Source organism: Eucalyptus grandis, chromosome 3, assembly GCF_016545825.1.
Source record: "Eucalyptus grandis isolate ANBG69807.140 chromosome 3, ASM1654582v1, whole genome shotgun sequence".
In the NCBI taxonomy this organism is placed as follows: Eukaryota; Viridiplantae; Streptophyta; class Magnoliopsida; order Myrtales; family Myrtaceae; genus Eucalyptus; species Eucalyptus grandis.
Genome location: NC_052614.1, coordinates 53468656 through 53483217, shown reverse-complemented (window position 1 = coordinate 53483217; position 14562 = coordinate 53468656). Strand labels below are relative to the sequence as shown.

Genomic DNA, 14562 nt, shown 5'->3' with positions numbered 1-14562 from the left:
ACATTCACACCTCTCTTTGCATTAATCGTCGGGTTTCGCATAAATCATAGTCTACTTTAGTTTTCATTTTATTTTTTCATTTTTATGACCCCCCGGGGACAAAGACTTGCAAGAGAAGTCCGAGTCAACGATCGTCTCTACCCATTTCTGCAACCAAGCAATCCCCTCTTTTTAGATGCCCGCACGACACAGAGAGAGAGAGAGAGAGAGAGAGAGAGAGAGAGAGAGAGAGATGAATCCTCTATCGTTGTCCATGCTTGTGAAAATGGCGGTCGCGGCTGTGCGTCTTACGTTGCTTGATCCGGAGGTGAAGTGGTTGGTGTTGGCGCTCGAGGTTTGGGTGGTTGTATCCGCCTTACACGGCCTACTCAGGAGGAGGGACGCAGGCCTGGCCAAGCTGATGGTGCAAGCTCTTTTGGTTTTGGCCTTCTCCACGGTGTTAAGGAACCGAAGCGCGGAGACGCTGGTTTCCTTCATCGTGGTCTGGGTCGCGTTATTGGTGCTCTATGTCAGCCCTTGGTGGAAATTCACCGGCGCGGCCGAGCTGCTGCGAGTGTACAGCATGGGCATGCTTGGGTGTTTAGCACTTCGTCTTCTGAGCATCGAGATTGTATATTTGACTTGGATTGCTCTCCTCGCCTTGGTCCTCCTGTTAGTCCTCCTGTTAGTAACGCCAAAGCGGGACCGCGCCATTACAGCGAGGGAGGAGGTGCGTGATGTCAATTTATGCTTCCCATTTGAATTATGTTTACTAAGGCTGCGTTTGTTTGCATTTCTTTTTTCTGTTTTTGAATAATTTTTTTTTTTTTTGGGAACAAAAAGGAACATAAACGTGTTTGTGTGCGTTTTTGTTCCAAATTTATTTTTTTGTTCCCAGAAACACATCTGGAAATGAAATGTTAAAACAAAAAAAGTTGTTTTTTGTTTTTGAAACAAAATTTAGAAACACTTTCTTTTCTTCTTCTTTTTGTTTTCTCTTTTTGTTCTTCTTTTTTTTTTTTTTTTTCTTTGGCTAGCGACCTCGCCCGGCGTCGCCGGCCCCCGGCGAGCCGAGCGTCGCCAGCCCCTAGCGAAGCTCGGCCTCACCTTGGCTGGGCGAGCTCGCCCGGCGGCCGGCTCGCCCGGCCAAGGCGAGGCCGACCTCGCACCGAGTTGGGCGAGCTCGATCTTGCTCGAGATCCGGCGAGGCCGAGCCTTGCCGGCCGCTTGGGCGAGTTCAACCTCGCTGGGGCCGGCGAGCCTCACCGTGGCTGGGCAAGGCTGCCGGCCCTCGTCGGCCATGGCGGAGGCCGGCGACCAGCCAAAAGAAGAAAAAAAGAAAATAAGGAAAAATAAATAAGAAAATAAGAAAAAAATATAAAAAATAAAATTATACAAATTATACAAATTTACCGAATGTGTTTCTATTCATTTTTTTATTCTTGAAATAAGTTTACCAAACACGTTTTTTATTAAAAAATTATTTCTTGGAATAGAAACACTTTTTTTTTCTATTTCTGTTTTGGAACAATTTTTAAACACAAATGTTACCAAACGCCTCTTTCTTTTCTACAGGTACGATCCCCCTTGTCGATCTCTACCTTCGCTAAGAAAGAGTTGCGTGTTTTCTTGAGTTTCAACAGAGGACCGGACATCCCTGATGCATTTATAGACTTCCTGATCGTTCAACTCACGAGATCCGGGATTTCGGTCTTTGGAGATGGCAAAAAGCTGCCTGAAGGGGAAGACCTAGTTGAAGTGATCAGGCGATCCAACGTATTGATTCCAATCATCTCCAAAGGCTACGCTTCCTCCGAAAGCTGCCTCGTGGAGTTGGGTCTAATGTTGGAGTGCAGAAGAACAAATGGCCGAACGATCATTCCCATTTTTTATGACGTAGATCCCTCGGATGTGCGACTCGTCAGGGGTTCTTTTGAAATATCCTTGAAGGAGCACGAGATGAAGGGAATGGATGGCAGGACAATCGATGCATGGGGAAGAGCTCTTCGTGAGCTTGGGGATCGGGACAGATTTTACTCTGCAGACAACAATTCTTGGTAATTCGATTTAGCTGATTTCACTTGATATTTTCTTAGGACCTTATCTATATAGGATTCATAGTCTTCTGACAGTGAGAAGAATGGTTTTGAGTGAACATGCCGTCTGCTATCTTTACACTCACAAGATTATTAGTCACGACCTATCTGTCCTTCGCTCTTTTCGTGAATTGCTTATTTCCGCCGGCCCAATTGAGTGTATAATTTAACTCCTTTCTGGTTTTTTCTTTCCAACTGCCATCTTGTTTCTTAATTGCTACTCCTATCCCTAATTCAAATTTAGCAGGTCTAATTACAAGCTTTTAAAGCTACTCCTCTTAGATGTGCTGCAACTGTTTGGTAAGCAGGATGTTGAGGAGAATTTGGTTGGAATTCAGGATCGAGTTCAAAAGGTTATGACAAAGCTTGGCGTATACTATAGAGATGAACAATCAGTTGGGTTACATGGTGGGGATGTCCGAGTAGTTGGAATCTATGGCACTAGTGGGGTTGGCAAGACAACTATTGCAAAGGTTGTTTATAAAGCCATCGCTTCTCTCTTTGATGGCTGTAGCTATCTTGAGGACGTTCGAGAGAGGTTCACACAATCTGAAGGACTCAAGTCTTTGCAAAATCAGTTAATTTCCGACCTGCTAAAGCGAAGCTGCCCAATGTTTACTTGTGAAGAAGGTGCACACATCATCAGACATAGATTTCATAGCACGAGAGTTCTTATTATCCTTGATGATGTCGGTCATTATCATCAACTTGAACCATTCATTGGGAAGCTCAGTTGGTTTGGTCCAAGAAGTAGGATCATTGTGACCATGCGTGATTATGGTCTTATTAATGTCCCTGAAGTGGCAGAAAGATATGAAGTCGAACCTCTGAAACCTGATCAAGCTCTTTTTCTCTTTCAGAGGCATGCTTCTCATATCCTGCCATTCCCAGAGGGATATGATTCTCTGTTTGATGAAATTATATCTCTAACTGGACGAATTCCTTTAGCGATTGAGGTTCTAGCTCCTCTTTTATGCACAGTGCCCACAAGTTTATGGCAACATACCTTGAAGATAATGAGAAAGCATGTCGATCCAGTTGAACGCGTGTTGATGGCAAGCTTTGAGTTTCTTAACTATGAGACCAAAGAAATATTACTGGATATAGCATGTTTCTTTGTTGGAAAGGATATTGCCAATCCCTTTTCCATGTGGTGTGCTTGTGGCTATGATCCTCTTCAAGGAATCAACGTTTTGCTGGACATGTCTTTGGTGCAAGTTGGAGAAAATAATAAACTATGGATGCATAATAAGCTGAGAAATCTTTGTCAGCAAATTGTCAAGAATGAAGATCCCAAAAGGCCTGAAAGGCGCAGTAGGCTATGGAATCATGTGGATGCAGTATCCATGTTGAAGGAAAGAAAGGTACGCCTGGGAGTGATAATGATTTCTTGAGTTGAGCAAGTCAAATAAAATTCACTTAAAGAAGTGCAGATGGACGTCTAATGACACGTGAGAACGATATTTATGCATTTACTTATCCTTTCATTTGCAGGGAGCTAAAAGGGTCCGAGCCCTCAATCTCAAGTATGATAATGTTTGCCATGACTGCTTTACATGTGAAGAATTTGAACTTCTGCCATACCTAAGGTATCTCAAATTGGGTAAAGCCAGAATCATAGGAGACTCTAAGAATTCCCTATCGAATTTAAGGTGGCTTGATTGGCAAGTGTGCACTGAGACCTTTGGAGCTTGTGACCTGCATCTGAAAGAGCTAGTCATTCTTGATTTATCATGGAGTAAGGTTGTGCATGACTGGAAAGGGTGGAGTCAAATTAAGGTAACTATGAACAGACTTTTTGGCTTGATTCAATTTGAAGTCAACTCTATCTAGACATTTCTTTTGTTTTGCAGATGCCACAGTTGAGGAATCTAAACCTTACGGGGTGTACTAGCCTACTGACGACTCCTGATTTCTCTGGTCTTGAGAAGTTGGAGACATTGATTCTCGAGCATTGTTCTCGACTAGTGAAGATTGATGCTTCAATTACTCATCTAAAGTTCTTAGTCACCCTGAATTTGAAGTTCTGCAGTGAACTCAGCATGCTGCCAAAAGAACTTAATGATATGAAAGAAATGAAAGAGCTTCTAATTGATGGAACCTCTATAAAGGAAATTCCCAGCACCCTAGCCAATATGAAGAAACTCAAAATTCTCAGTGCCTCTAATTGCTTCTCTCTGAGTGGCCTGCCCCAATCAATGGGTCAGCTGGAAGCTCTTTCTGTGCTCTTGCTGGATGGTGCGAAATTTGTTGAACTACCTGACTCAATTGGAGAGCTGGTGCAACTGAAGCAATTATCTTTGAGAAACTGCCACTGTCTCGGGGAGCTTCCAGACTCAATTGGCAATTTGGGAAGATCATTAATTGAGTTGGATCTGTCAGGGACAGGCATTTGCGATTTGCCAGGTTCGATCATGAACCTGCGGGGCTTGAAAGTACTGAAAATGGACTCCTGTTTCACAAGAGAATTCCCTCGTGATATTGGAAGGCTAACCAACCTCGAGGAGATGCATGCCTTGCGATGTAGGAGCTTGGAAGGGGACATTCCGAGTGATATCGGGGAATTGAAATCACTGAGAATGTTGGTTCTAGGATATACTCGTATTTCTAGCTTGCCGCCGTGCATCCAGTCACTTTGCTGTCTTCAGACCCTCGATTTACTGAACTGCGACAGGATTGAAGCATTGCCAATACTACCCTCTGGTTTGACTCGCTTGCGTGTGATCTCTAGGAGCATGAAGGCTGTGCCATTCATTGACAACTTGACAAAATTGGAAGAGTTGTGCCTTGGAGATGAAGATCCCGAGGAACTAAAACTACCCTCAACGCAGAGGGTGATGAATTCCATCCTGACCAGGGGGGTGGTTCTCTCCTTTCTTTGGCCCAAAAGGTTTCTGAGACTGAAGGTGTTGGAATTGTCTCATTCACGGATCACGGACCTTCGCTTGAGGGACAAATGTCTCCCTCAGCTCACAAAACTTGTCGTGTCAGGTGCAAACCTCAGGAGAATACAGCAGCTTCCATCAACACTGTCATTCTTGTCAGTTCGAGGCTGTTTGTCATTGAAAAGATTGCCGACCGTCCAATGTTTGAAAAGTTTGAACGAATTACGGCTCTCACACTCTGCAGTTAGAGAGGTTGAAGGGCTTGGAGAGCTAGGAGCCCTGGAGATAATAGATATATCTCACTGCGAAATACGGAACCTTGAAGGGCTCGGCCAGTTAACTTCCTTGATAAGTTTGAAGCTTTCGGACTGTGATCATCTCCGAAAGTTGCCTAACATATCAAATCTGAAGATGCTGAAAATTTTAGAAATCCGCCGATGCAGGGAGATTAAAAATATTCAAGGTCTACAAGAAATAAGATCATCCCTGGGGAAGCTGCATGTAGGTGAAGGCAATGATGAAGACTCACAGCAGGTACGCGATGATTTTTTCTAAGTCGTAGTACTTGGAATTTTCACGATATATAATTTTAATAAGTCAATTGACATATAAGTTTTCTATTATAATCTTTTGAACTTCAGGTAAAAATTTGGGTTAATGCCATAAAAAAACCCAAAACTGATAAATTAATGTTTCACAAAAAATCTCAAACCGGTACGTATACCCAAATTAATGTCCCAAATTAATTTGTGTTGAAAAATCGTCAAAAATCGCTAGTATACCTGTGCCATTACATTTACCTACACAAATTCCTAGATTTACGTTAGTATGGGATAAAGGTGACACAGGTGTATCGGTTTAAGATATTTTATGACGAAAATATTAGTTCGAGGCAAATGCAGTATAGTTGTACTAGTTTGAGAGTTTTTCTAACACAAAGCCTACTTTGGTTTATACGTGGCATGAGATACCAATTTAGGATTTTTTGTGATATCAGTCTTTTGAATTATATGAGAAAGCAAAATGTTGCTTTTCGCTTTTGCTTAAGCACAAATAAAGGGGGTAAAAATACCACTGTCTGCGGTGGCTTAGTTGGATAAGAGCTCCCCATAATACCTACCGCTCACGGAGAGTTCGACAATTTTGAAAAGTCGCACGGGATCTTAAGCGCGTTCCATGGGGTGGTGGGTCATGGCATTGTTAGCGCATAACCAATTAATAAAAAAATTCAAAAATTTCAAAAAGTCCACATTGGAGTGGTTAATAAAAAATTCACGTAAGATGATTTGTCGAAAATGCCATTTATGTCATTCAAGTGAACGCCGTACAAAAGTTATAGCATTTGTGTTGTTATTCTCTCCACAAATAAACATGCCACAAATGATCATAACTCATTAATGAATTATAACAACTATAGGAAAATGTGCCTATAAAAAATGGATGATGCTATTTTCACCACTTTATATGACTAAATCCACACCATTTTCACTAGATAGACAAAATTGCTGTTGATTGCTTTCATAGTCGCATGTTTCTTTCAATTTAATTACTTTCTTATGATGAGTTTCCTTTAAATTCAAACTGTACTCTACTGTTTATAAAATAAAAATTAGCCTCTTGTTCATCATTGGTCCAATCGCAATATAGCCATTGCTTCTCATCAATTTCTACCCTCAACGGCTCACTTTTGTGGTTAATTAATTATTTGATTAGTCTCGGAACGAAAATCATGTCTTTTATTAGTCTCAGAAGAAAAATCAAATCTTTAAATACAAAAGAATTGGCGATTTTATTGACATATTTTCACAAAGAGGATGTAATTATATGTTTCTCTCGTTTTCACCTTCTCTCTCTCTCGTGGCCAAGGCCATGGAGAAGAAAGATCCACAAGGAGAAAGGAAGGGCGAGGCGGAGGGAGATGAGTCCACGATGACTAAGAAGCTCGGCGAGCGGATCAAGTTGCTCGGCGAGTGGATCAAGTTGCTCGGCGAGGGGATCGACGAGCGGATCGACGAGCGGATCCACGAGCGGCGGATAAATAACCGGGTCCTCCAGCGGATCCACCAGTGGATGAATAACCTGGTCCGCCAGCGGATGAATAAGCGCGCCGGCTCAACCAGCGGATGAATAAGCGGGTCAACCGGCGGATCAATAAGTCAAATCGCAAAGTTGGAGAAAAGCGCACGTTCGAGGAGTCGCCCCCCGCTCCAAAGAAGGATGAATCCATTAACAGCTTCATGCTTTCGGGGGAAGGACTAGTAAAGTAAAGCTGTATGCTTTTGTAAAGGCTAAAGCACATTTGGAGTGCCAAAATTTAATACAAGGGATAGATATCAAAAGTTCAGAAAAGTACACTTAAGTTTTTTTTTTTTTAAATTGAACACCCGAGTGTCAAAGTTTGGCAAAGGTGGCTGAAAATTCTACATACTTTTTTTTTTTTTTTTTTTATAATATAACTCACCTACGTGGTATGCCAAAGAGCTAAGTCAGCAACAAAGAATAAAAATGATGTTGTTTTGTCTTTTTTATAATATATATATATATATATATTAACTAAATTAAAATATTTATATTTATAAAAAAAATCACCAGAAAGAGCTAGCAACAATGGAGAGGTAGCGGTAAGGGCTTGCACAGCCCTCGCCTTCTGCAATTTTCTTCTACATTTTTTCTAAAATAATATTGAAATTTAGTTCTTAAATTTAGTTTTGAATTTAATTTAATTTTTATTTATGTTAAAATTCAAATCTAAAGCAAAACGACGCCGTTTTGCTTTTCTTTCCATGTCTTGTCTAGTTGGAAAAATGACACGTCGGCATTTGGCACTTAAGTATACATTTTCGAATTTTTGGCACTCAAGTATCCTCCCATGTCAAATTTTAGCACTCCGTATCCGCATCCCCTTTTGTAAGTTTATTGGGGTTAATTTAGTTGGAGTACAAGGATGAATCTTGCTGTTTTGGAAAAATTTAAATAAGGGGTTGAAGATAAATTGTTTTTTTTTCAAAAGAGGGTCTAAAGTTGATCTTATCTCAAATAAAGATTTGAAGTCATCAATTTAATCTTAAATATGGACCTCAATTTAGAAGGCCCCAAATCTTATTTGTAGCTAAGGGGTATTTTCGTGTAAAAATTTATTTATTTTTTTCATTTTCTTTCTTTCTTAGTCAAGTTCACACCTCCTTGATAGCCGCATCAGCCTCCTCAACAGCGAGCTTGCATAGATGCAGAACAATTTAAACAATTTAGGAAAAGAAGAGAATGGAAAGATATTCGAGAAGTTTTGCAGTTTTGCAAAACTACAAAACTTTATTGTTCAAACTCTATTTACACTTTTGCAAATTATACGAAGCAGCCTCCCCACCACCGAATTTCAAAATGCATGCTCTGCATTTTGCAATTTTGCATCTCCGCGCGAGCCCTCATCGTAGGCCTGAGGATCGCAGATTCCACAAAAATCTCCAATAAATCTGCTCTGGGACTTCAATCCAACTTCAGAGTTTGCATTAGAACGAATCTGAGTTTGCCATTGACGACGATGAGGACAATGAGCTAATGACTTACACCTGTTGTGATCTATGTAGCACGGACACTCTTCGGAAGTCTTCATGTTGTGTCCGACACTCCGACACGTGTCCGACACGTCCCGACATGCTCCGACATGTGGTCAACGAGTATAAAAAATCCGACTCGTGGTCAACTCTCTCCGACACGCCCGACACGAGAGTCCGAATTCGACACACGATTCGACACGCATGGGGTAAATTTTAAAAATTTCTAATCCTTGAGGGGTCAAAATATAAATATACACAAAAGCAGTAATAAAAGAAGTAATAAAATTGCTATAAATATACACGCACGGGGTCAATTTTTTTTTTCAGTTTTGTTTTTTTATTATAATTTTTTAAGTTTTTTAAAAGTCTTTTACTATGAAAGAAGTAATAAAAATGCTATATATGATAAATAAATAAATTTAAAAATATCATTTCAGTATTTTTCTTTAAACAATGTTTTTTTCCTCTAAGTTTTATGTATTATTATAACAAATTAAAATAATGTATGATATTATTTAATATTTTTTGTGCAAATTAATTCTAGGTTATGTTTATTATTATTTATTTATGTATTTATATATAAAAATATATTTAATAAATAATGTGTTGAAACGTGTCGAAATTCTCTATTTTTAAAAAATGACGTGCCGCGTGTTGCGTGTCCGTATCGGTGCTACATAGGTTGTGATTGATCACGATCACGAGATGTGGGGCTCAAATTGAGCATAGCGTCACATCTTGGCTCGCACATGCTAGATCTAGGGAGCGCATTGACCCTATCTTTCGACGAAGGTACTGAAATTGTTACAAAGGGCGATGGCAGATGAGGTTGATGGCGTCAATGGCCAGGTCCACGGGGAGATAGTGATAGACTTTAGAGAAGGTGATCTGCAGAGAGAAAAAGATGGAGGCATAAGGGTGATGGAGAAAAGAAAAGAAAAGAAAGGAAGAAAAATAGAGGAAAGAAATAAAAGAAAAAGAAAAAGTATAAACTTTGGATAAAATTGCTCTTGTTCTAAATGCAACAAGAATTACAATGAGCTTTATTTTTTTTTCTTTTTTTGTGAGAAAATAGCTCCACTTAATGTCTTTATAAGAAATGTCTTGTTAGAGTGTTCATTTTCGAGGGTGTAGAGTGAAGTTGATTATGTCGGATGTTAACTTCCCATTTAAGGATAAGGGAGCGACGAAGAAGAGGATGACCAACATGAAAGATAGAAAGAAATGTTAACAAAACTAATGTTATATCATCAGTGCCATTCATCTCTCTTATAAATCGGGAAAGACTTATAAAACTCCTTAGAAAATCTTATTGTCCTCTTCGGCAACCAAGAAAAGATTGATGGAAGTCCCTTAGGTTTCTCCATGGCACATTCATTATGCGCCAAGTTGCATTTATCCTGAGGATTGAAGTCTTCGTTGTCTGAATCCTATAGTATTCCCTCAAAATATTTACTACAAGTTTTTTATAAATTGGAACCACATTGACCTCCCACAAGCCAATTAACATTGCTTCTCATCCATATGGAGGAGTGTTTATTAGGGCCTCACCTTCTCTAAATCTAGCATAAGGTAACTATTCCAGATGATATCTTTATCATCTCGTTGATCCCGTTAAGCAACTAAGCAACTAATTTAGCTCTTGGCCTTGCAAGTCTTGCCTTTTATTCATCCATTCTTACAAATATAGACATGCATACAAAATACAACATTGTTCCTACAACAAATATAAAACAAAAAAAGATTACACATAATCCATAATGCAATTCAACATCATTTTTTTTTTGTCAACGATCAATGCCGGTCAACAATCAACACAGGTCAATAGTCAATGACGATCAGCGGAGGTCAGCATAGGTCAATGGGTCAGGTCAGTTAATGGGTCATCGAGTCGGGTCGACCCGACTGGATAATCACGTGGTTGACATCACTATGATGCCAGCCATGCACTATGCATGACGTGCACGCGCCAGTGGTTGCACACGCCCACGATTCTCCACACACACTGCACATGTGCGATGCACGTGCCGATGTGGCTGCCACTTGTGGCTGTGCGTGGGGGTGCGTCCGGCTACCTTCGATAGTGTGCCACCCCTTGATTTTCTTGTCTCAACAAGAAATAAAAGCCTGTATAATCAAAAACAATTTTTATTGGTCGGAACTTCGAGAAGCATCCCCAAACAGTACGGTCGGGTGTCGGTTTCAATACCCAAGCATTTGTTGATGCCGTTTTGCGATTTCTAGTTAATCCTTGTTCTAAAACAAGTCCATGATTCATTTTATATACAATGTATTGCGATCAGGAAACAGGAATAAAATAATGCTCTGATACCAAAACGAACTCCTAATTTGCAAATCTCGAACTATCGAATAACACAAAACAACATATGAAGAACGTGCTCAGGAAATACTTGAATCACTTATCGAAAAGTACATCACACAAAGGGATGTACCTTGATTTCCACAGATTAAATGCTCTTATTGTAATGATGTGAGACAAAATTCTTCTTGTATTTCGTGAGTGAGAGAGACGTGCTCTTTTCTTCTTGTTCTATTTCTCTTAAGAACACACGCCACATTGAAAAGAAACGTTCTTTTCACTTAAGAAGGATAACTACCCATGGCTGCCTTATAGCGGTTATTTTCATTTCAAAAGTTATGGGCCCTTTTTGAGTTATGGGCTGGGTTAGCCCAACATGGGGGCCCACTACCCATAAAACCCATCACAGAGAGATGCAATGAAGTAAAGTGGAAGAGGAAGGTTCTATATATATATATATATATATATATATATAAAAGCAGGGCACGGAATGAGCCCGACATTTGAGTTTTATTTGTCGCCGGTGCGGGTATAATTCGTTGAAAAGTTGGATTTATAAGATATGATATAATCAAAATGCGATGGAAAAAGCCTGGCCCGAAAAACAATTATGTAAAAGAGTTACGGACATTAAGATACAGTGATATTTTTTTTCGTAAACACCCCATAAATGATGTTGAATTTTGTTAATCCAAAATGGGCGCCACATTTTACTTTAATCATCAGTCATCACCAGTGCGGTATAATTAGCAAAAAGAGGGGATTCATAAGAATAATATGGTCAAAAGACGATGGAAAAAGCCTGGACCGAAAAACAATTACACAAAAGAGTTATGGACATTAAGACGCCTCGATATTCGTGAACACCCCACAAAAGATGTTGAGTTTTGTTAATCCAAAAGGAATGAAATTTAACCATCATTATCTTTTATAAAAATCTTTGATTTGAGTAATATTCGTCTTTTTAATTTCGCATTGGGGGATGTAATTGTAATTTTTTTTTCTAGATAAAACTTTTTTGTGTATAAAAGACCACTGGTAAGAAAGAGTATGGGGAGCCCTTAGAGCAAGAGTGAATGGTGCGGATCTTGGTGCTTTCTGTTGTTTCCGATTTTTCATAATATTATTTTTAAATTTTTTTGTATTGTTGCCGTATCGAGACAGATGCGTGATTTCTTGAATGAGGCAAAATTGCTCACTGATTTGCATCATCCAAATGTGGTGGCCTTCTACGGCATTGTTTATGACGGGCCTGATGGCCTCGGAGATTCTGTTGCAACAGTGACTGAGTATATGGTTGATGGTCCTTTACAAAAGGCTCTGCAGAAAGGTGAATGGTATGAGACTCTCTCTCTCTCTCTCTCTCTCTCTCTCTCTCTCTCTCTCTCTCTCACACACACACACACACACACACACGACTAAGTTCTTTTACAGGAAATCTGATATGCGCAAGCGTGTGCTGATTGCTAGGGAAGTGACACTTGGTATGGAGTACTTGCATGACAAGAAGATGGTGCATTTTGATTTGAAAAGCGATAACCTTCTTGTCAATCTTGGTGATCCCCGTCAACCAACTTGTAAGGTCAGTTCACTGGTGTTTGATTGCCATGACATGTATCTCTTTTTTTCGGAGATATGAGTTATGCTGTGCATGCTCTTACACTTATTATTCTCTTGCGTACTGGAGCTATTTAGTCATTCAGGAAAAACCTGTATACGAAAGCTCGGGCGCTTGGCACATTGAAGTACTTCTAATTCTGAATAGATTTTTTTGAAGTGCTTCACCTGCTCAAATATAAGAGCTTCCACTCATGTCTATCGAACAAAAGAAAAGAAAACGAGACACCCCTCAACATAATGACATATATTAAAGAGTTGTGAAGTTTGAACAATTTGAGGTTGTTGCATGCTTGAACGTCTTTCTCTGTCCATATATTTACACATACAAAGTTTAACTGCAATATTGTCCTTGCAATTGATATGCATGCTCGTTAGCATTGATATCTGCTGGGCTGCTCAGGCCTCAAGCACAATGGTTGCTTGTGATTCTGCTTGTCTGTGCTGCTTTAAGCTTTCTAATTGTCAATTGCAGTGAGTTCCTGCAACATGGCTTGTTGCTACATCGATAGCGTTTGTCTTGCATGAGGTACTGCAACGATCATTAAACCCTATCCTTGTGACCATCAAATTTCTACTTTGTTTTATGTGTTCAGAGTTATTTTGTCAGAAACTCTTGTGCCAAAGGACATTTTAGACTTTTAGTGTTTCATCTAGTTAAATTTTGTTCCAAATTCAAGCTGATTTCCGATAGCATCCACAGCAAAGTTCCCACCTTAGTTTGTCCAGTCCAATCACAAATCTCATAATTCTCTCTCCTACAAACTGAAGATATGTGAGTAGATCTTTGATATCATAGCCAAAGTAGTTCCACATGATACTTTAAAACCAGTTTCATTGCCAATGTCTCAGAACCTCTTTGTAGCAGTTGACAACTTTGTTAGTCCTCAGATTTTGTGCAAGATCATTCAGTTTGATGTCTGAAATCTGTCACTTTACTGTCAGATTGGTGATCTGGGACTGGCTAAGGTAAAAACGTCAGACTCTAATCTCAGGTGATATGTGGGGAACACTTCCTTGGATGGCACCAGAACTATTCAATGACCACGGTGATCATGTGTCCGAGAAGGTTGCAATCTTACCTTTCATTTCAACTTCTCTACATATCCCGACTTTACGTGTTTGTGTTTGTATACTGTTGCCAGTAGGATACTTTCTAGGGCCCCATCTCGGGTTGGAATTTTCTCCAACAAATCTTCTAATTGATGGGTTGCATACACGGATATCAATCGCGTATCTGTAATGTCCATTATTTATATCCCACCAATTAACAACATGGTCGGAGGGAAAATCAGGAACGAAGTCTAATGTAGCCCAGAGTTTTACATCAGCAATGGACCTTTTGCTTAGGTTGCTGTATACTCATTCAGCATTGTCATGTGGGAGCTGCTGACTGGACAAGAACCATATGCAGATCTGGATGCTAGGCACATGATAGGTGATGTTACTTCGTTTTATACTTTTATCTTAATTGGGTGAATATTGGCTGCTGGCAAAGGAGATTGCAATCAAAACTGGGGGTATCGTGAGCAACACGCTGTGGCTGCAGGTACCAGCATCTTGTGATCCAGAATGGAAATCACAGATGGCAAGGTGCTGGTCATCCGAGCCATCAGAAAGACCAAGCTTCACCGAAATTGCAAAGGAGTTGTGTTCTATTGCTTTGAGGATCACTTCCAAGAACTATAATCGCAGATAGATGTTGTACAAGATCCCTCAAGCACAAATTGGCTAAAGATGACATGCTGATATTTTTTAGCATTTAGTATTAGCAAGAGGAGGAGACTTGTTGATCAAGATTATATCCATAATGACAAAGTATCTATAAGTGGCTCCTTTTATTTTTGATCGAATATAAGTGGCCCTTTAAAAGGTTTTGACTTGTAGTAACAACTCTGGAAAGACTCGGTATTCTGAGGAGCAATATAAGCACATGCTAGTTGGAAAATGCTGGATGCTTGAAATGAGGCGGTTCATATGCCCCAAGGAGAGGTGGACACAGTACGGCCAGCTTCCTGGGAGGTTGACACATTACTTATGTTTTCTTTCTTTCTTTTTTTTTTTATCGATAATGGCATTTCAGTGACTTGCTCCTATTTGAATAATACACA

The 14562-nt window shown here is 39.9% G+C and overlaps 1 protein-coding gene across 1 annotated transcript; it reads left to right on the top strand.

Moving 5' to 3' along the window:
- The first annotated feature begins 265 nt into the window (after positions 1-265).
- Positions 266-5594, top strand: LOC104439909 (disease resistance protein RUN1). Its single transcript, XM_039309782.1, has 5 exons — positions 266-709; positions 1555-2036; positions 2323-3439; positions 3570-3854; positions 3929-5594. Exons 1-5 carry the CDS (start codon positions 266-268, stop codon positions 5513-5515), a joined length of 3915 nt encoding a protein of 1304 aa, XP_039165716.1. The 3' UTR covers positions 5516-5594.
- Positions 5595-14562: the final 8968 nt, after the last annotated feature.

Excerpts from the sequence above, each read along its gene's own strand:
- LOC104439909 (XM_039309782.1), top strand. The coding sequence starts at position 266 with ATGGCGGTCGCGGCTGTGCGTCTTACGTTGCTTGATCCGGAGGTGAAG. Across the intron at positions 710-1,554 it reads CCATTACAGCGAGGGAGGAG|GTACGATCCCCCTTGTCGAT; the intron begins GTGCGTGATGTC and ends TCTTTTCTACAG. Across the intron at positions 3,855-3,928 it reads AAGGGTGGAGTCAAATTAAG|ATGCCACAGTTGAGGAATCT; the intron begins GTAACTATGAAC and ends TTTGTTTTGCAG.